General features: G+C 39.5%; 1 protein-coding gene across 1 annotated transcript in view; it reads right to left on the bottom strand.

The window, feature by feature from the left end:
- SNTG1 (syntrophin gamma 1) overlaps nt 1-23,064 on the bottom strand; it is a 317,523-nt gene that overhangs the window by 156,316 nt on the left and 138,143 nt on the right. Inside the window, exon 4 of the mRNA XM_032610174.1 lies at nt 3,411-3,467. Within this exon, the coding sequence (XP_032466065.1) occupies nt 3,411-3,467 (57 nt within the window). The remainder of the gene's footprint in view (nt 1-3,410; nt 3,468-23,064) is intronic.

Raw genomic sequence — 23,064 nt, 5'->3', positions numbered from 1 at the left:
CAAACAGGTAAATTACTTAACCTCTTAATGCTTAATCATTGTCTGTAGAGGTCTAGCAACAGTTATCCACTTTCTGGATACTAAAGACCAAAGGAAACAATAGAAAGTATTTAGCTCAGAATCTGGCACTTCAAGAGCAGTTAATAAATATTAGCAATTATTGTTTATAAATGATAAGATTTTAATGGTAATAATACTTATAATTTCACTTTGATTGCTGCGAAGTTAAAGATTCCAGATGGAAATCACCTTTGATCACAAACATTTCCCTGATGGATGTGGATAACTTATTGTTTAGGGAAGAAAAGCTGAGTCTTTCGAAAAATACTCCACAAAACATTTTTCTAGTAATAATATTCAAAACACTCTTTCTCTAAAAGGTAATTCTTTTAATGACAATGACCGGAGGTATGATTTAATAATATGCGAATGGATGGTATTGCGTTTTAAGAGACACAGAAGAAAAATGAAAGTCTCACGGAGTCAAGATGGCAGCTTACTTTAAGGTGATTACATGGTAATTCTTACAAGAAGAATGGGGCAAAAATGCAAGACTATTAGATCCCTTGATGAGAAACTTCGGTGATTACTGGGGGTGTAGTGTGGAGACCATTAATTTATATTTAGAAATGGTAAGTATCTGGATGGCTCAGACAAGCGGACCAGAAAATGCAACAGGAATACTGATGCACGTAGAGCAGAGCCAGAGGCCACGTGCAGGTCAAGGTGAAGAGGGCACTCCTGCAGGTGGATGCAGGAGGATATAAACCAGGTGGATGCAGGAGCCTGAGCGCTTCTAGGAGCAGCTTCAGTCTGAGGACACAGAAAAATAGTTGATCATAAGTGGAAAGTTTAGTGATTCTTTTGTCCAGCTTTTGGAGAATGTTTTTTTTTGAAATCTAAAAATGTAATTAGAAGAGCTTGGCGTTTTAATGAGATGCAAACAAAAACAAAAACTAATACAAGGGGGAAAACACCCAAGTTTGTGATTTCTGAGGGATGTTTGAATCAAGGAAGACTGAGTAATGGTAACAGCCACAAAGCATCCCAAACAATTGTCAGAAAAGATCCAAGGTTACAGCAGATACGGGAATGGCTCTAAAAAGCAGCACGAGACTAAAAATGGTGTAAAAGGGAAGGATTCCTGGAAGACTAGAAAGAAGTGAGCACGCTGCACAAACCCCAGAAGCCACTCATGGCCGAGTGTCAGGTCAGCAGGCAGGGCCGGAGTTCCTCTCTGCTCTTTTCTGAGGTCATGGATGGGGCTGGGTCCTGGACAGGGCTGGTCATGGACGGGGCTGGGGATGCACTGTGACTCAGAGACACAGGCGGGACCAGGTGGACATGTGTGCATGCCATGCCTCTAGATCCCACCTCATTGCACCCCAGGGCCAGTCACTAGATTTGCTAAATCGATAGATAAATAAATGGTCAGCATCAAAACATGAATTTTGCATTTAGGCTAGAATACTTTCTTAAACTGTTGCTTATGTGTATTTTAATTCTCAGATCTAAAGAAAATAGTGCAAATGGATAAACACAGTTCTTCCAATTTACATATGACAGGGTAAAGGGAAAAAGGATTGGTATAAAATATTGCTATTTAAAATAAATAAATGAATGATAAACAAATAATCACATGTTGAAATATGTTAACGGAATGAAAGATAGTTTAAAAATAGAAAAGCAAAGGTCAGAGGTAAGTAGTGAGAAACCTAAAATGGAAAACCCTAAAAGGAAAGTCTTCAGGCTGAATGGATAATATTCTAAATAAAAATATTGATGTTTTTATTTCTCTTTGGTTTGTGTGTCATAAGAATTATAAAATAATTTCTTTTTTTGTCAAATCTCTTAATATATGGCCCCCATCACAATTCAAATATTACTTCTGTGGCCAGTATTTTGAATGGAAAATATATACTTATTTGATTTAAAAAATAACTCTATTTATTACATGTATATGAGTTTTGTTTGGGTTGAAATAATGTAAATATTAAACAAAAATGATTTATTTAGCAAAATTCTTAATGTTTAAAAACTGTCTAGGTTAAAATGTGGCATTTCAGTAAAAATAAGTAATATCGTATTATTGAGTTTCACTCTAAATGGAAATAGAACAGAAAGAAAAGAACATTTCCATCCTGCACGAAATTCATACGGCTCCACTCCCAGAAAGAGAGTCGGTGCTTATGTCAAATGAAAGCAGCTCTCGTGAATGGATCTTATTCACACTCAGCTCCTGTTCTCTCTTCATGGACATTTACTATCTTCAGGGGTACCTTTAAATCCTTCGTGGCAATCTCAATAAATATGGAAAAAAACAAAAACAAGAAAACCACAACATCATTTCCACATCCTGTAATTTGTCCTACATATCTCCTTGGCCTTAGCTGATGACAGACAGAGTGAAAGAAAAAATAAACCTTAAAACTAACATTTTATATAGTAAATACTCTCATCACTTGACGAAGACCATGCCAGTCAACACTGGTCAGTTTTCTGAATCATTTTCGTAATGTCAACTAGAGATGACAGTCACCAAATTTAGAGTTCCACTTTCCAAGTGTATGTACCTCAAGCTGTGTTAAAATTTCATGAAATGTACCCCTGAGATGTATGATTTTCACCCTACACGGGCAAAATGCCTAACCCGACAACCAAGATAAAGTTAAATTTCATTGATCTCTGCAGAGATACAGGTTTCTAAAGGGCATTTAAAATCATTGAGTTAATTTTCTCAATATTTATATAACTTTCTGTCCTTTTTTAAAATTTATATTTTGTTTCATTGATGATACATTGGAGGTGTGGTACATCTTTAATAGTCAGTGATATACAGAAAGAAAAGCCCTTTGAAATGTAATAATAACTAGAAAAGAACAGATATGGTCTGTTTTTAGAAGAATTGAGGTGCTGAAACTTTAAATCTATCCTATATACTTGGCATTGGAACATGAGATTTTACTGATTTCTTAAATAAAAAAAGAAAACTGCACAAAAGAAAAAGATGACTAGAGCAGAGCTAATACTTAACTTACTATCAGACCTTATATGAACCTAAAACGTGTTCGGCTCCTTTCACTGACAGACCAGTATTTCCCGCTCTGGCTGGTTAAAAGATATGCACACCGCAAGGCCATATTTGATATTTTAGATGAAACAAGATAAAGAAAAGTAATGGGTTATATTCAATTCCAGGTAAGGTAAATTTCCCAAATACTTTTCTAAAATCTCTTAATCAAAAGGTGGCCAAGATTTTGACAGCCTGCTTAATTTCCTCTCGGTCCAAATATTGAGGAGTTTGCTATAGCCATTCTCGTCTACTTATCAATCTGCAGAAAGTTAAAGTTCACAGAAACGCGGGCGTTACGGCACAGACTTTGTAAGGATAGACAGGAGAGACGGGCTACCTTTATGCTTAATCCAAATCCTCCCACAGTTTGTCTTCTAATGGTCACCGTTCTTTCCTGAAAGACAGATTTTAAAAGTGGTTAGTGTTGCCTGCTACTGTACCTACACACCATTTTCCTCCTCTCGGTTTTGTGCTTGCTCTTCAAAAAAAGGACATTTTGTGACAGCATAAAGGCCCCAAACTTTGCAATAAATGGAGTATTTTGGAATTTTTAAATCGAAGGCTATTTGTCAAGATAAAAGGGACTGCAGTTTATTAAACTGCTAAATTCTCAAGTTAACTTCTTTCAATGATTTTTTGGACATAGTTTGGAATCTGAACTTTAAAACCTCTTCTCATCCTCACATTATGTATTCTTGTTGTTGAAAAATAATTCAGCATCACATGGTAAATATTATCTTTGCCAACCAAGGTCATATCTCCATTACTACCGGTCATGTGGTTTGTGGAGACTTGAGTGCTGGGCTGGAAGACTGCCATGTTTCAGCACATAAATGGTCCATGTGTATGTCTGTGGTTGGAACTCTAAATATACCAGGTTCACAATGATTGCTTGTTTGAAAGAAGAATGCATTTTACAGTTAACTGATAATTATAATAAAATTATCAGTTTCCAAAAGCAGTTCTCTTTTGCCTTCCACAATGGAACCAATCATTCAACCACTGGCATATGAAATTTAAAAATCGCAAAGAGCCACATTTGGACAAATCCTTTAGTTTCCAATAAAAAAAATCAAGATTACTTTTTTATGGTGATCATCTCTACATAATGCATATCTCCTGGCATGCTGAAGGGCTGAGAGCTTTTATTTAGAACCTTCTCCATTTATTTATGACCTTCTCATTTTCTTGAACCTTCCCCTACTTAGAAAGGTTTAGACTCCACCCTTCTTCCCTGGTACCTGGAACAGATATTTGTTTTCTGGTCCTTGTGTCTCCACAAAGGCTCAGTTTATCTGGCTACATTATCTACTCCCCTACTTAATAGTCACCTGAGGTATTCCACCTGTGGTAGCTTAAAAACTACATTCTAAACAAATTTTAAGTACAATGGAAAAATACATTTAATAAAATTATTTCTTATATATCTTTATATAGAATTCTTTCTGAAGAAAGAAAAGTTACTCCGCACATTTAGATATCTAATTAATATTTATCCACATCATATTCCAACAGCTATATCACAGAGGAGCTCAAATACTGGGAGACTCAGAGGGATAAGTTGATCACATGGTCGTCTTCAGTCTTACCAAACAGACAGGCGAGCTGCTTTCCCACTGCCTATCAAACTAAACTAAAGCTCTTAGACGGCACAGCTATTTTCTTAATTCTTTTCTGTAAGGAATAAATACTTGATTCCTTAAAATAGTATCAAAACCAAGGGTACAGTTAGCTCAGAAAACCCACATCAACCGTCTCAAAATAAAGATTTCAATCTGTCAAAGCAAATGCATTTTTGATAGCAAATGGTATCACCTCAAGTTTCTAGAACATCTTCCATAGCAATCATTAGCCGCAAGGGCAGTTTGGTGAGTAAACTCTCCTGAGCAGCAGAGTGCGTGCTGAAGCCCTGCTTTTTTCTGAAGGAACGGCAAGCATGCAGGTTATTAAAGGTGTATGCAGTGCCTTTATTCATTCTGTACAAGACTGCCTTCCATCTTTGGTGGAGAATATTTAGCACATGTTCCACATGGGATGCAAAATTGCTGATGCAGAGAAGAGTTTGACTAAAGAGTCAGCAGAACCTGTGGAAAAGCTCAGAAGCAGCACTTATTTTAATGTTTCTTAAACACACGGGTACACACGCACGCTCTCGCAAACGCACACTCTTGCAAACGCAGACAGCACCTCTAGACGCTACTGCTTCATTAGCTGACTCATAAGGAAGTGGGGAGACACGGGCAGGACGAATTACTTCGCGTTTTAAAGCCAAAATTTAAAATTGGTGCCTGCAGGTAGCAGGAGGCATGGAAAGGCACACCCCTGTTCAGACGGTACCTGCTGACTCCCTCCTGCTCATCTGTATGTCGTGTCAGCTGTGCCCTCCAGCCCCTCCCCACCTGCCCCAAAAATCAGAGGAAAGAAAGGGATGTTAATGAATTGTTTCAGCTGCTCACCTCATAAATCAGAGGGTATCTGGGAGCTGCTCGGGAGCTGTATTTAGTTAACCCAGTGTGAGTTTCATAAAGACGTTGCCTAGCAACAGGGCCCCATCCTTTGGGAAACCAAGTATAATTGGTTATTTTCTTTCTTTCTTTCTTTCTTTCTTTCTTTTTGTGGTACGCAGGCCTCTCACCATTGCGGCCTCTCCCGTTGCGGAGCACAGGCTCCGGACGCGCAGCCTCAGCCGCCATGGCTCGCGGGCCCAGCCGCTCCGCGGCACGTGGGATCTTCCCGGACCGGGGCACGAACCCGTGTCCCCTGCATCGGCAGGCGGACTCCCAACCACTGCGCCACCAGGGAAGCCCTATTTTATTTCTTAAAACACAACTGAGACGTGCTCCCACACACTCATATATACGACAAGCCTTCATTTATTCTTCCTATTCCTTACAACATGAAAGGATGGAGCCCAAGAGTGGTATCAGCCTGTACGAAGCTGTGCCACACACCTAAATTCATTCATGTTATGGACAACACGTTGAAGTGCTTAACTTGCGTTATACAAAAACATACTTATCACCCCTGCCCTCTGGAGTATTATATTTGACATACTCTCTGTGTTTACTGTCTGAACTACATGGGAACCAACATACACGTTACCAGACAGAACACGTTGCTCTTATATATCCCAGGAATGGACGTTTTTGAGACACACAGTGAAAAACGGGAGGGAGTGGTGAGAATAAGGCAGAAACTAGAGAGATCGCGATGAAGAACCGTACTGACTGTGCGCTGGGAACAAAGAAGATGCACAGGAAAGAGAGAGGAAAAGTCACGAGCTCTCTCGACAATTCAGGAAGAGTAACTAAACCTCAGAAAGGACTAAGAATAAAACGGTAGCTTCTAATTACCAAAACTCTGTGCCCTTATATACACAGTGGAATATTACTCAGCCATAGAATGAAACGAAATGGAGTTATTTGTAGTGAGGTGGATGGACCTAGAGTCTGTCATACAGAGTGAAGCTAGTCAGAAAGAGAAACACGAATACCGTGTGCTAACACATATATATGGAATCTAAAAAAAAAAACCATACTGAGGAACCTAGTTGCAGGGCAGGAATAAAGATGTGGTTATAGAGAATGGACTTGAGGACACAGGGTAAGAGGGGGAAGCTGGGTTGAAGTGAGAGTAGCACCGACATATATACACTAACGAAGGTAAAATAATCGGCTGGTGGAAGCATCCACATAGCACAGGGAGACCAGCTATGTGCTTTGTGACCACCTAGAGGGGTGGGATAGGGAGGGTGGGAGGGAGACGCAAGAGGGAGGGGATACGGGGTCATGTGTATGCGTATGGCGGATTCGCTTTGTTGTGCGATAGAAACTAACACAGTATTGTGAAGCAATTATGCTCCAATAAAGATCTATTAAAATAAATAAATAAATACTACGTGCCCTCACGGGTCTCAGAGCACTCGTGATTGTTTATTAAAATACACCGTGACCTCGACTGTTTCTTCCCTCTAGTTTTCTGAGTTCTGAACCTATGTCTTGTTCACAGCTGTCCTTAGAATTTAGCATCAGGCCTAAATCAAAGTTAGATAATCATCTGCTAAATGAATAAAGAGGTTTTTTTCTCCAAACATTTTCATTTCAAACACGTAATCATCACAACATCCCACCTGCGTAGGCAATATTTTCCCAGTTAAGAGTGAAAAAACTAAAATGCAAATGAATTACAGTCACTTGGCCAAGATCCAAATCATGATCGACATGAAAGTGTCTCTGATTCCCACCACCTTTTCCATCACACAGGCCCAATACAAGATGGAGAAATAGAGGGAAGAAGCAAAGATGCTGAAAACTAGGGAGCAGAAAGGGAAGGCGTCGTCAGAAACAACGCTCTTCCTGAGACTGGGAATGAGGCAAGCACAACCCCCGCCTAGCATTACCGACCTTCAGCTTGTGCTTGAAGTTACAGTTACAGCACAGCAGAGCAGCGATAGGGGATGAAAGCCCTGCGGGCTAGAGAGGGAGAACGGGAAACTGCCTTTGTTCTTTGTCTATGTAGAAAAATCCCAAAGAACCAACAAAAATCCCATGGAACTAATACGCAATTACAGCAAGGTCGTAGGAGACACAGTTAATATACAAAAGTCAACTGCTTCCCTGAATATCAGCCATGAGAATTGGAACTTGAAATTAAAATCACAGTACCATTTACAATAGCCCATTAAAAAGGGAATACTTTGGTATAATTCTAACAAGTAACGTTTTCTATGTGGAAAACTATAAAGTGCTGAGGAAAGAAATCAAAGATGATCAAGATAAACAAGGAGAGAGATTTTATATTCATGGATTAGAAGACTCAATATTTTCAAGATATCGATTCCTCCTAACTTGATCTATGGAATCAGTACAATCCCAATAAAAATCCCAGCAAGCTCTCTGTGGGTATCAAGAGGCTGCGTCTCAGACTTCTATGGAGAGAACCCATAACGGCCAACACGAAGCTGAAGCAGAAGGACCAAACCCGAGGACGTGGGGTCCCTGATTCAGGACTTGCTATAAAGCTACAGGAATCAAGACAGTGCAATTTTTTTGAAGACTAAACATACAGATCCCTGGAACAGAACAGCAAGCCCAAAAATAGAGCCAAGAAAAAAGACAGAGTCAATCTGATCTTGACAAAGGAACAAAGGCAATTCAATGGAGAAAAGGATAGTCTTTCAATAACCCCCCCCCCCAAAAAAAAGAAAGAAAGGAATCCAAATATGAATGTTATCCTTTCACAAAAGTTAACACAGACTGAATCACAGACCTAAACATAATCACAGTCTTATATAAAGATTCTAGGAGAAAACCTGTATGACTTTGGGTTTGGCAATGAGCTTTTAAAAGGAACACCAAAAGCATGGTCCATAAAAGAAAAAATTTGATGTTAGGAAATATTAAAATTGAAAGCTTCTGCTTTGCAGAAGATACTGTTGGGAGGATGAAAAAAAAGTCACAGATTGGAAGAAAATATTTGCAAAATATCTATCTGATAGGGACTTGTTTCCAAAATATGCAAAGAACCCAACACTCAGCAAGAAAACAACCAACCTAATTTTAAAAATGCCAAAATATTTGAGCAAACACCTCATCAAAGAATATACAGATAGCAAGAAAGCTCTCGAAAAGGTACTCAACAAAATTTATTAGTGGATTGCAGGTTAAAAAATGAGATAATATTACACACCTTTTAAAATGGCTAAAACCCAAAACGTTGACAATATCAGATGCTGGGGAGGATTCTCATCACTAAGAATTCTCATTCCTTACTGGTGGGAATTCAAAAAGAGAGTTTGGGGGTCTCTTACAAAGCTAACACAGTGCAGGAATTGCACTCCTAGGTAATTACTCAACTAATTTAAAAATTTATGTTTACGCAAAAGCTGCACGCAAATGTTTATAGCAGCTTTATTCATAACTGCCAAAAACTGAAGTGACCAAGATGCTGTTTATTCATAGAATGAACAATAAATAAACAAACGAACAAATAAATAGAAATGATCTATCCAGCTCCACAAAGACATGGAGAAAACTCAAATGGGTATCACTAAGCAAAAGAAGCCAGTCTGAAAAGGATATATACTCTGATCCCATCTGTAAGACGTTCTGAAAAGGCAAAACTAAAGGACAGTGAAATGACTAGTGGCTGCCAGGAGTTCGGGCAGAGGGAAGAGGTTGAATGGATGAAGCACAGGGATTTATAGGGCGAGGAGACCATTCTGTATGATACAGTAATAATGGACACGTGACACTGTGCGTTTGTCAAACCCCATAGAACTTGGGAGAAAAAGCAGTCCACCTTCACATATGCGCGTTAGGAAGCTAGGGGGCCCAAAGCGAAGTGTGACAAGTAATCTAACTGCATTACGGGTGTGCGTCAGCCCCGTACCGAGACGGGTGGGCAAACGCGCTGCCTGAGCGACTTTGGAAACGAGTGGCGTCTGAGAGACACAGGCTACGGGCTGAGACCCTCCTTGATGAAGCTGTCCCACACGAGGGTGTAGTTACAATCCTGACACTGCTATGCACGCACACTGAAATTAAACAAGCACCTGGCGGGGGACAGCTTCTCACTGTGGGGTGGGAATTTACAGACACAAGCAGGGGGACAGCTAGAACAGTCCATGGGCAAGGAAGACAGCGGGGATGTATCAGTATGAACCCATGTTTAGCTTAATACAGACAGAGGTGGTTACATATAGAAATACTCATAGATAAGTGAATCTACAAAGGTTATTGTCTGTCTTTTTAAAGATGGCTCTTCGGGGCTATAATTCACGTACCTTAACACCAGCTACTTAAAGTGTACAATTTAGATGCTTTTAGTAGTTTCACAGTTATGCATCCATCATCACAATCAACTTTAGAACATTTGTATTCAATATTCCAAAACGTACCTAGAACCCCTCACTCCTGACTCCCCCCCCCCATTCTAACCTTAGGCATTTAATCTATGTTCTATCTCTATGGATTTGCCTATTATGGACATTTCACATAAATGAAATTATACAGTACGTAGTCCTTTGTGTCTGTCTTCTAACGACGATGTTTTTAAGGTTCACCCATGTTGTAGCATGTATCAATACTTCATTTCTTAAATTGTCAGATAACATTCCACTGTATGGGTATACCACAGTTTATCCCTCCCTCCACATTTAGGGTGTTTATAGGATTTGGCTGCTATGAACATCTGTGGACAAGTTTTTGCGTGGACATGCGTGATCGTTTTTCCCGAGTGTATATCAAAGAGTGAAAACTGGGACTGCCAGGCTGTTCCAGTGAAGCTGGACATTCTACCTTCTCACCAGCATTGTCCGAGGACCCCAGCTTCTCCACATCTTCAGGACCACTTGTTCTTATCTGTCTTTTTGATTATAAACATCCTAGTGGCTATAAAGTGTACCTCATTGTGGTCTTGATATACATTTCCTTGATGGCTAATGATGTTGAGCATTTCTTCATTTCCTTATTGGCCAATTATGCATCTTCTTTGTAATAAAAACGTCTATTCAAATCCTTTGCTCATTTTTTATTGCCCATTTTATTAATGAGTCATAAGTTTCCGACTGATTCTTGAAAGATATTTTTGGCATATATAGAAATCTGGGTTGATAGTTCTTTCTCTTCAGCAGTTGAAAAAATCCCATGCCACTTCCTTCCAGTTCCCATTGTTTCTGGGGAAAACTCTACTATCATTTGAATGGTTTTTCCCCTATTCCTAAAGTATTATTGTGTCTTGCTGCTTTTAAGTTTTCTCTTTGTCTTTAGTTTTCAGGATTTGACTATGATGTGTCTTAACACAGGTTTCTTGGGTTTATCCTTTTGAGATCTGCCCCCCTTCTTTAGGTTTATGTCATCTGCAAACTTTGGGGAGTTTTCAGGCATTATTTCTTCAAGCACTGCTTGAGCTCTGACCTCCTTCTCTTTTCCTGGGACTCTGATGATATAAACGCTGGATCTTTCATTATAGTCTCATGCGTCCCTGATCTTTTTCAGACCAGTTTTTCTCTTTAGTTCAGAAAGGGTAATTTTTATTGTTCTGTCTTCAAGTTCATTGGTTCTTTCCTCTGTCCTCTCCATGCTGCTCTTGAGCCCATCCACTGAGTTTTTATTTCAGTTGAATTTTCAGTTCTACAATTTCCAGTTGCTTTTTGCTGAGACTTTCTCTTTTCTCATTTGTTTCAATCCTGTTTGTAACAGACCTGAAACCATTTTATGACAGCTACTTCCCAATCCTTGTTAGATAATTGTAACATCTGTGACATTGCAAGGTGGGCATCTGTTGATCGTCTTTTCTTATTCGAGGTGAGAATTTCCTTGTTACTCCTGGTCATAGGTGGGAAAGTTCCAGCTGCTCCAGGCCTCCGCTGACAAGAGCCTGGGTGGGAAGTGCAGGGCTGCCTGGTCACTGTTCCCTCAGAGGCCTCCACCGCGGTCTCATCATCAACGTGCTACAGTAAATCCTGACTTTCCACGAGGCCTCCTCCGGTACTTCTCCAGGGCAGGGTGGAGGAAACAATATATTTTTAAACAGCAGATTTCTCTATCTGTGGTACAAAACAACTGATGAAGTCAGTTCCAAGGGAGAAAAATAATAAATATACCAATGACAAAAATGAAAGTTTTGACCAAAACTTTCACTATTTAATCTATTATGTTAAACAAGTAGGATAGTATTTACATAAATAATATAGGCCTTATTTTCACATTATTATCTATTTCATTTCGCCTAGTTCGTATGAGTCTCCATTTCCAGAACAATGCAAATTTTAGTCTATCAATCTACGTTTAATTTCATTGAAGTATTACAAATTTAATTAAAATAATTTATATGAAGCAATATAACCTTCATAAACCTATAAACTTTAGAATATCCTTAGGCTCCTTTTCACTAATACCGTATCAAGAGCACTTTGGAGGGGCTTTGCTGGTGGCGCAGTGGTTGAGAGTCCGCCTGCCGATGCAAGGGACACGGGTTTGTGCCCCGGTCCGGGAAGATCCCACATGCCGCGGAAGAGCTAGGCCCGTGAGCCATGGCTGCTGAGCCTGCGCGTCTGGAGCCTGTGCTCCGCAACGGGAGAGGCCGCAACAGTGAGAGGCCCGTGTACCGCCAAAAAAAAAAGCACTTTTGTTTGAAGCAATAATAATGAAACTGCTTTGCATCTAAAAAGGACTGACTCACAGAATGATTCTTTTGAGGTGAGAAGTTTTGTTTCCTAATATTATACAGAAAGATTACTTATCCAGTTTAAATTGCTCATCCAGGATAATCATTGGAGGCAAAGTGAACTAGAGATAGGGACAAGTATCCAGAGCAGGGGTCCGTCAGTTATTTTAGGAAACAACTACGACCCCACGTTAGGTTATAGAACTGAGAGGAATACAAGTTAGAAGTGGTTAGAAAGCAGAAAGTGGGAAGAAGGGACCCAGGCTTTATTTTTCACTTCTACAATCTTCTACGGTAATGTGGTCACATTCAATGCTGTCACAGCCTATTCTGTAAATTAGATGTTCTCTCCTTCTCACTCACAGGAACCGAGATTCAGAGAAGGAGGTTAACTCACACAGGGTCACAAAGCTAGCAAATGGCCAGGCTGAGATGACAAGCCAGATCTGTCGGATTTTAGAGCCAATAGATTTTTCACCGTAACACACACACACACACACACACACACACACAAGTAACCTTGGTTCTGACACTCTTTTGAGTCAGATATACTATTCTTTCTCTAGGATAACACACAACAAAATGATGAATAAAATAAGGCACACAAACAAAAAATAATGTCAAAGTGTAACCAGGGCAATAAGAAGACAAAAATTTCATGGTTGTCAGAAAGGAAGACTAATTGTCTCCTGATAGGTAAGAAGGTTCCACCCAAACTCTGACCCTGATCGCATCCACTGCGGGCCCAGGACTGGAAGGACCAGGGAGGGAGAAAAGTGGCTCGTGGTGTGTGTAAGAATGAACATTTCTTCCACTACTTGCCCATTTTGAATCTGGCTCTGGATGAAAGATTTAAAAGCTAATTCTCCTGAGAACTTGTCAACATGAATTGGCCTACATGTGCGTTTGAGATGATATCCAGTCTACCTGTGTGGTCTCGAATCCCCAGTGGAGAATTTAGCTTAAAGAATACCTGGGTCGCCAGTAGCCTCAGGCACCTTGAAAAAGCAAATGAAAATGAAAATTCTGTCTTTGTAACACATTGTAGAGCCAAACCCAAGAAATTCCCATAGAGCACCAAAGGACATGAACTCAGGGTGAAAATTCGCAGAGCACAACGAGTGAGTCGGCAGAACAGCAAACAGGCAAACAAGGAACAAGTGGCGGGTTAGGCTCTGTAGAGACTGCAGATCCTAGAATTCCAGACGCACCACGTAAGTAGGATTTTTAGAATGATGACTAGAACAGGAGGAGATATCAAACGTACGATAGTGATATCAAATATTATGCATCAAATATAAAATGGGACAGACTAGAACTTCTAGAAGAAAAAAAGTTTCCAGAATCAGAATTTCAATACATAGTTTAAGCAACAGACTAAATCTAACCAGAGAGAGAGTTCCTGAACTGAAAGGAGAGCAGAGGGAGTTGCCGTTTGGCCTCCAAGGCCAGACCATCTGCCGCAGAGTGTGGAGCAACAGAAGAGAGTGAGGACTCGGGGGCTGACGTAACGCCCACCTACAGGTCAGGACCACAGGCAAGAACAGAGAGCGGGCGATAAGCAAAAGCTTTTTAAATCATTATGAGTGTTCCGAATTGCAGAAATGCATAAATCCTCGTATTCAAGAATTCCTGACTCCTGTGCAAAGTACATAAAAATAAATCTTCATAGTTGCATCACAGTGAAACTGCAGGTCACCACAGGTGGGGATTCCTAAATATCCAATGCTCTTGAAAGAAGGGTCAGGCTCCCTACAAAGAAAACGTAAGCAATAGATGGTAGACTTTCCAAAACTCCACCTCAACCTGACAGTTGGGGGAAAAATGTATAGTAAAGTAAAGCAAAATGTCCATCTTCTTACAAGATAAAGAAAAGCCACCAAACAAAACATTTTAAATATCTATCTACCAATTATCTACATACATATATTGAACATGGGCAGGTAGATAAATAGATAGACAATATTCTATACATATACATATACACAAACACACACACAATGTGAGATAGATAGATACATGATAGATAGAGTGAGCTTAGGGAAAGATTTATATTATTTATATGTAGTAAACAAACTTAAAATTAAGAAGATTAGAAACACAAAATGCCAAACAGTTTTTTGTTGGTTTTTTTTTTTTATGGAAAGAAGAAAGGGCATCAGTGAGGGCAGGGGCGGCTTCAGAGTGAAGGGTAACATTTTCCTTCTTAAACTGGTGACGGGCACATGGGTGACCATATCCTTCTTGCTCTGTGAGTTCAAATTATATGTTATAAAAATTCATTTCTATGAATATGTAAGTGGAGCAATCTGGCCTAGAGCTGGTCTAATGCCAACACCCGTGCTCTGTCTGTTGATGTGGAAGCACACTCACTTGGCAGGCGGGGCTGCTCTCATGTACGTCAGTCCTTAACCCTCACCTGGTGCACCTGTGACAACGCACATCACCTTTCCTACGAGAATGCATTCCTTTCTTGGATAACTTGGTAGTAGAGAGATTACCAAATAGTGAGCAACAATCCAGAAGACCACCTCTGTGCATGTAAATTGTAAGTGTTGAGATTAATAAAGGAAAAATGATTTTATTGCATGAGTTGTCTGAAAATGCTAAACATAAAATAATAGGGATTTTAAAATATACTATTAATAAGGGACACACCCAGATCGGTGACTGTAGGCTGATTCAAGTTGGCAGATAAACTACATTTCAAACCAAATAAATTAGCAATCTGGATTGAGAAGCCATGGTTGCTAAGGCAGCAAAATCTATTATGTGTATGTCCAACGTATGACAACCATAATAGGATTTATAAATTAGAAGACTAATTCAGTATGTATTCTGGTGATGACTTGTTATTCTGTCCATTCAAGCATTTCATTCACTATTTCAGAAAAAGTGTTTGTTATTATCCTTACCTACTTTTATTTCAGTAATTGTGCATGCAAGCTTGTTATTATTCTTACCTACTTTTATTTCAGTAATTGTGCATGTAAGCTTGTTATTATTCTTACATACTTTTATTTCAGTAATTGTGCATGTAAGCTTGTTATTATTCTTACCTACTTTTATTTCAGTAATTGTGCATGTAAGCATTATAATATATTCAGGCATACAATTGGATGTTTCTTACAAAGACTCAGTGGCAATAAACTTCAAAAGTAATATAATAAAGAAATGATATTTTGTTCTACACATGAAAGATTTAAGACTTGTCAATAAATTTGCTTTATACGTAAGAAGCAAATCTTTTGTTAAAGTTGTTTTGAGGGTAAAATAAAACTTACGGTGCAGGATAGATAAACGCCTTTAAAAGTCTGCATTTTACACATCACGTTAAGCATAATGTCCTTAACATTATGCTTATATACATCGTAGACCTAACGACGATCTCGTGAGAAAAATTAGCTCAGTTTATAAAGCGTACTTCTCCCATTTCTTTACCATTATTGTTCTTGGGGTAAATATCATCACTCATTTTCTTTTTCATCTGGGAGATTCTTCAACTAATAACACCAGACTGTCTCCTGCATCTGGTCTGTGTGTCACCATCCCAGGAGCTGCCAGCATCATGACCTCGTTGTTGCCGGGGCACCACTGCTGTTGCCGGTGACCTATCACAACTGCTGCCACTGAGGGACCATCCCCGCGTGGCCAACACCAGGGGTCTGGAGACAACATCTTTACTGGAACTAGTCTTCCTTCCAGGACCTCCTCATCTACTGCAGCTTAAGCCCTGGGAAATTTAGGAACATCAGTGGCCCCAGTGGTGACTGCTGACTGTTGCAAAAAACAAACAGCACACGAGGAACAGGAGAGAAGGGTTCCGGCACTGTCTTGTGAAGTTAGCAACTTCTCTGACAACAACAGAGAAAGCGCCCTGGTTCAAGATCATCCTCTGTTCATCCTTCTTTTATAAAATCACAGTGAGCTAGACCACAGTGACCTACCTATAACTTTTTTTTTTTTAATTTTTAGAAGTAACCATACCCTCTCCTTTCCTAATCTTACTAGCAGCATTTTTGGAATGGCTGTCTCCAAAAAAGAACAGGTTAAAAGGAGAAGCAGACACATACAATACCCTTCACTGCTTCATTCATAAATATAAAATCAAATGTAAAAAGATCAGGATTAAGCCGATACCTTCTGTTCTGATTTTACTTTACTAATGACCCCTTTTACCTCTAAAACCGATTGGGGAAAAATCACATATATTTACTCAGAATAGATCAAATGTTATTGCATGTTCTAATAGGTACTTGTTGGCATCGAGATTTCTTTTTTAAATTTGAAAAAAATATATAATGTGTATACTGTGCGTGTGTGTGCGTGCGTGTGCGTGTGTGTGTTCACAGATTCTGATTTCTGTGTTAAATGGCTCTTTGACGGGAAAAAAGAGAAAAAAAATCTGAGGATACACATACCATCCATCTTAGATGACCTGGTGAGAATCCACCCCAGTGAGCACACAGCCTACTGTAGCCGCGATCTCTCTCCTGACCAAATTTTCCACAGATAAGGAACCTCACCCCCGACTTCTCTGCATCCCATCCCATCCCACCACATGTGGCGTGAACACTGACTCTTATTGCAAAAGGCAGATATTAGCTTCTCTTAACGCTGCCTTCAGGAAATTATGGTTTCACACGTGGGATTACTAACTGCGTGTTTTCTCCCACAAGGAAAGCTAAAGGAAGTTGCTTCACTTTGTTGATTCTAAATCCTAACGACGCTCATTAGAACTCTGATTATAGTGACGCTATATATCTGGTCGTTCTGCCATATTTAGACTTCAGTCTCCAAGATTTTCTTATTGTTTACGGGCAACACCTTTGAAACTGGTGTGTCTGTGATGAAATACGCGGCCGTCTCATATTGATTTCAGTCTCATTGGCCTTTTAAAAAGATTCTACCAACATTTAAAACCAGCCTTGGCTAAATCTGATGTTCCTTCAGGGCAGTACTGAAAGAGATAACATCCCGGGGACAGACACAGCTTCCTCTGACTTAGGGGGCGGGCCACTCAGGAGACTGACAGGGACCGAACATTCAATTTCTGAGCACAAGGGAAGGTGATTTCTTCCTCTTACAGTAACTGAAGCTTTCACATTTCTACCTGATGGACAATTGCTCTGTATCATTCTGATATATGTAACATATGTGTATATATATATGTAATATATAATCTTTTCCAAAAAAAAAGGAGAAAGAAGGAAGGAAGGAAGGGAAGGAAAGAAAGGGAGAGAAAGAAAGAAAGGAAGGAAGAAAGAAATTGACCACTACTCTTTTATTAACTAAAAGAAAGAAAGGGCAACCCCGCGGGCACAGTTTAATCAGCCTTGACAGCCAGAACCGTGATTCAGGATACTGTAAATGGTCTGTGACACAAGAACAGTTGACAGTCTGCAGAACGTCCATTTTCTTTCGCTAGCAGGAGCCTGAAGGACCCAGCGTGACTCCACGGGATGTTAGTGAGAAGTGTGGTAGAAGCTCAAGTTCAGCATTATTCACCCCAGCAAAACACTGAGATAAGTCTGTTAATAAGCTACAAATCAAATCTACCTGCTAAGCCACTGCTGATGTCTAGGGAATCCAGGGAGCTGCCCGTATGACACTTGCTGTAGTTTTCTTCTGAAATCACACACGACAACACTGTTAAGATGATGTCTTCAATGTTATTACGCAATGATAAACGTTAAAACTTCCTGTTTTATGGTAAAATTGTTCTGTCAAATTCAATTTAGCATCACCTATTGAAAAGGGGACAACAGGCCCAAATGGAGTTCCTTGTGCTAAGCCCACGTCACCAGACACTTAACGCTTAACCTAAGTGCGGTTTCAGTCTCTCGCAGGACTATCGCATGGTTTAACCACTCAACCTGGAATTCGCTGCTCAGTGCTAGAGAGTAATCCTCTCCCACAGACCCCTAAAACTCCCCTCAGGAGGGTGAACTTCCCTGAAACAGAGCATTCTTTGTTAATAAGTTCCTTTTTCTTCCCCCATTCCACCTTTAAAAACCTTTCCCCTTCTGCAGCTCAGTGGAGCGCCGCCTTTCTATTTGCCAGATGGGGTGCCGCCCAATTCGTGAAATTTTGAATAAAGCCAATTAGCTCTTTAAATTTACTCCGTTGATTTTCATTATTTATCAGATCTGGTGCCCGCGGTAGGACCAGAGGAGACCTTTGAAGGCTTTGGGGACGATGAGAAACACAGATGTGGCTCCGGAGAAGCCTTTGAGCCCACTGTCTTCAGCACCGTTTCTGAGAGCTCTCGGTTCCGAACTAGGTATCTGATCTGCTTTCCCATCCAGGGCTCAGCAGGTCAGCTTGAGCAGAGGCAGAGGGCTCCATCCAGAACCCCAGTCCCTGGCCCTGGGTTCAGCCTGCATTTCCCAGTTGTCTGGGACCCCATCTCCAGGTCCCCTCCCCAGTCCCCGCTTACTGGGCTCTGATGGTTCACTGCTGGGAATTGCTGGTGGCGTGTTAAGGTACATGAGCTTGTTTGTCTTGTTTTGTGTAGATAAAGGCTATTGCTAATGGGGATCTTGGAAGCCAAAAAAAGCCACAAAAATTGGTGGGTACGAGTCAAGAATTTAAGAGCTGTGAGACGCTTGCCACCAAACCCTCCTGTGTTAGGACAAGACTCATCTGTTAGAATAATGGGTCAGAACAGGTTAGACTGACGCTAGGTCACCCGCCAACCTCAAGAAAATTTCTGTGTGCTGAAGTACACAGTAAACCATCACACAATCTCCAGCCCAGCAGCACATCCCTTTCACGTATTGGTTTGGCTCCAAGAGAACTGAAGGCTTAGCTTAAAAAAGATAAAATAAACCAAACAACAAATAAATAAATAATAAAGATGGGAACCTTAAAATCCAAACACTTAGAGACCATTGTAGGATTATTATTTGGCCTAATTCAAATATTGTTGTGTGTTAGGAACAGGAAGTCTGGAGGAGAGGGAGAGAGATGGGGGAACAGTTTGCCAGTGGAGCAGTCAGAAGACACAACATTTACCAATTAAACTCACAGTCTTGCATGGGCACAACTCATGGTGCCACAAAACAGTGACAACAGTCACATCCAAAATCACTGATCACAGACTACCGTAAAATACAGTAATAGCCCAAACATTTGAAATATTGCAGGTACTACCAAAATGTGACACAGAGACACAAAGTGAGCAAATGCTGTTCAAAAAAAGGTCCTAACAGACTTGCTTGACAAAGGGTTGCCATAAAACTTCAATTTGTAAAAAATACAATACCTGCGAAGTACAATAAAGCAAAGTGCAGCAAAGTGAGGTATACGTGTAGCTTCATTTAAAAAAAAAGTCATTGCAAAACACTAATAAAATTTTAAGGACATGAGAGGTACCCTCCCCCTCAAAAAAAAAAGAGAAAGACTGTGAGGCTGACCTAACCCTGGTGACCCCTCTCCTCCTTTGCTGGAATGCAGTACTTGCTCTACTAACCTGTCTGAACTGTCTTTTCCCTCTGAAGAGAAGACTCGACCATAAGCATTGCCAAGTCAGTGGCCTTACAAACAACACCGTATCCACCCTCAAAGGGGGACCCCAATTTGGGCCCCTCCCAAAGCTGACAGGACTCTGAGGGCTTTCTGGGAGACTGCTGCATTATTTCCTGAAACAACTATGAAAAGCAGAAATTAAAATTTAAAAAGAAAACCTAAAACCTTGTAAAGGATTTATGGGGTCGATCAACCTATGATGTCATTTAAGTTGCAATCAAATTCCTTGAGGAATTAAAGGCAACTGTCCTCATCTTACAAATCTTTGCAAATCTAAAACTGCCACTAAAGAGGCAATTCAAAATTTACCTATTCCTTTTTACCAATTCCCAAACTTCCCCTATTTATCTTAAAAGGCTTGTAACTTGCATTCTTTCTCTGTGCCTCTAAGCTGTAAATGTTAAAGTACAAACTTCAGAGAGGTAATGCTTAACCGAAAAAAAATCAAAAGAGGGAAAGGTCATTTGAAACTTAGTTTTAGACATCTGTGCAGGTAGCCTTTACTTATTCCATCTTCCAGAAAAGCAACTTAGATCCAACTTCTTTTGTAACTAGTAAAACAGAATCTATGAGGTCTCAGTTTATGTCTGTCTATATGTTTATGTGGGTATATGTGTATGTATCTTGTGTGATATTTTCCTACCACTGATGGTACCACAAAAAATAATTAGTAAAAAGGCTCTTTTTAATTGGCTTAAATAAAACAAAGTTCTTATATAAATGAAATTCTCAGAAATATAACAGAAACTAACCCAAATGAATTTCAGATTCATGTGATATGGGAAAATATAAAAGCTAGTTTAAGGTTGTTGGTTTAATTGAAATAGGCACGTCTTTAGAGTTATCAGCGTTAAATAAAACTTTTATCCTACCTGAATTTACTAACCAAATTAATTCATGTTATCTCTATTACAAAAATTGTCAGCCAGAAAAATAACTCAGAATAATGACTGACATTGTCCAATGTCTAATGAAGTGTTTCTGGGTAGTCCTTGTAAGAATAATTTAAATAAATAGATGTACGTAGGATAAAAACTTTTTAGGAAAACTTTTTAATTTCCCTAAGTGTTTTTGATAACCTGAAACCTTTAAGTTTTGCTAAGTTAAATGATGAGTTAAGTTAAATTCTTTGAATAACCAGATCATTTCCAAACAAGCTAAAATACTGAAACACTAATTATTGAAGACAGGTTTATCCACTTCCACTTCCTTTTACAGAAAAACTAAAGATATTTGGGTTTATTAATAAACAAGTCCCGTGCCATGCTGAGAAGTTTACTATGAGAAAACACGCATTTCTAGAAATTATAAAAAATAGTTACAGATTTACAGATAAAAATATTTACAAGCCACAGAATGCTAATGTAAAAGATAGTTCACAGTTGTTTACTTATTTGTTTTCACTAAAAAGTAAAGCTTTTTAGGGTTAAAATTTCTAATATATGGAGTTAAAACTACTAGAAATTATAAGAGAAACAACTCTGGATGCAAGGAAAATAGATGTGTTTTGGGGTAAAAGAAGGTATGGATATGGAGATTCATTTTTGTTACGGAAAAAGAAAATAAATTTCTCCTAAGATAAAGCTGGCTGTTTCAAAATGCAAAAGAGAAAAAGGACAAACAATGGACATAGAAATTTGAAAACAGAGAGAGAGAGACAAGAGGGAGGGAGAGTACTTTTTATGGTCAAGTTAGCTAAAAATTGAATTATCTTTATAAATGTTTTTAAATTAAGCTTTAATACCAATAGTGTACTTATGTAACACTAAAACAGCTTTCTTTTATATGCTAAAATGACAAATTTTCCTTGGACAGTTGATCTGTTCTTGATAAGATATTCTGAAAGTTTTTTCTTTACCATTTAAGTAATCCACTTAGAAAGCAAAACTTTTGTATTTTATCAAACTGATTTCCTGTGTTTCATGTTATCTTTATCATCTGGTCTTTGATTACTTAAGTAAACCAAGTCTTCTCAATATTAAAAGAGTTGTTTTGCTCAGAACAATGTAACCTTCTATATATGCCTCTGAAATCTTTTGTCACTTAATTAAATGTATCATTAAATATTGTTTCATACTTATCTGTGATTCTATTTAGTCAAGTGTCCAAACCATTTGATATTTTTGACAAACTTCCCAAAATTAAGATTCTAAATAATGTCTTTTTGACATGGACATAACTTTGGGATGTTCCAGAGGGCCCCTGAAACATCTCAAAAGATTTGTTCTCTCTCCTCATGAAAGGGGGGACGTTAGGCTCATCAGACAGGCTATATGGGAAATACTGCCAAATAAAAAGTAATACTGAGGGGCTTCCCTGGTGGCGCAGTGGTTGAGAATCTGCCTGCCAATGCAGGGGACACGGGTTCGAGCCCCGGTGTGGGAAGATCCCACATGTCGTGGAGCAACTAGGCCTGTGAGCCACAACTACTGAGCCTGCGAGTCTGGAGCTTGTGTTCTGCAACAAGAGAGGCCACGACAGTGAGAGGCCCGCGCACCGCGATGAAGAGTGGCTCCCAATTGCCGCAACTAGAGAAAGCCCTCTCACAGAAACGAAGACCCAACACAGCCAAAAATAAATAAATAAATTTATTTTTTAAAAAAAAGTAATACTGAGCTTTCTTTATGCTGTACTTGTATGGGTATATGTTACAAGTGTTCCTGAATTGTATAAAATTCCTAGAAATCTGATATGTCCTGGTATAATGTTATCAGTCATAATTCTATTTATTATCTTAAAATGTTGTATGTTACAAAATATAACCACATTCCCTTGCCAATTCCATTACAATGAACTCTCATCAGATTTTTACTAATGAGCAGTTTTGAATCCTTTGTCATTTACAGTTATTGTTTTACTCTAATGTTTTTTCAGAAGTGTACGTGCAAAAGTACTTCATCTTCAAGGAGATTCCAGGAAAGGACTTTTGACAAGTACAGGTTTCTGTACTTGTCAGAATGCTAGAGACCCCCTGGTCTGTTAACCCCTCTCTCTGGTTAATAATCCCAAACCTGGGGAAATTTGCATCTAAGCTCCGCCTAGGAAAAGAAAACACCCAAGGCAAGAGAAACACTGTTGCGTGGTCTATTCACCCTTAAGACTTTACTTGCCTCCACGGCTGGCACCTTTCCAGTCCTGAGCCACAGGTTCGGATGGGAATTACCAGGAAGCATCCATGATTCAGGGTTTGCTTCCTTTGGTAGGGCTGTCCCGCCCTGGTTAGGAGTAAATGTAAATGAGGCTACGATCAGGAACCTCTCATTAACTCTCGAAAGTATTGCAGAATCCACTAT

The sequence above is a fragment of the Phocoena sinus genome, chromosome 17, assembly GCF_008692025.1.
Source record: "Phocoena sinus isolate mPhoSin1 chromosome 17, mPhoSin1.pri, whole genome shotgun sequence".
In the NCBI taxonomy this organism is placed as follows: domain Eukaryota; kingdom Metazoa; phylum Chordata; class Mammalia; order Artiodactyla; family Phocoenidae; genus Phocoena; species Phocoena sinus.
This window is presented reverse-complemented; position numbering and strand designations above follow the sequence as displayed.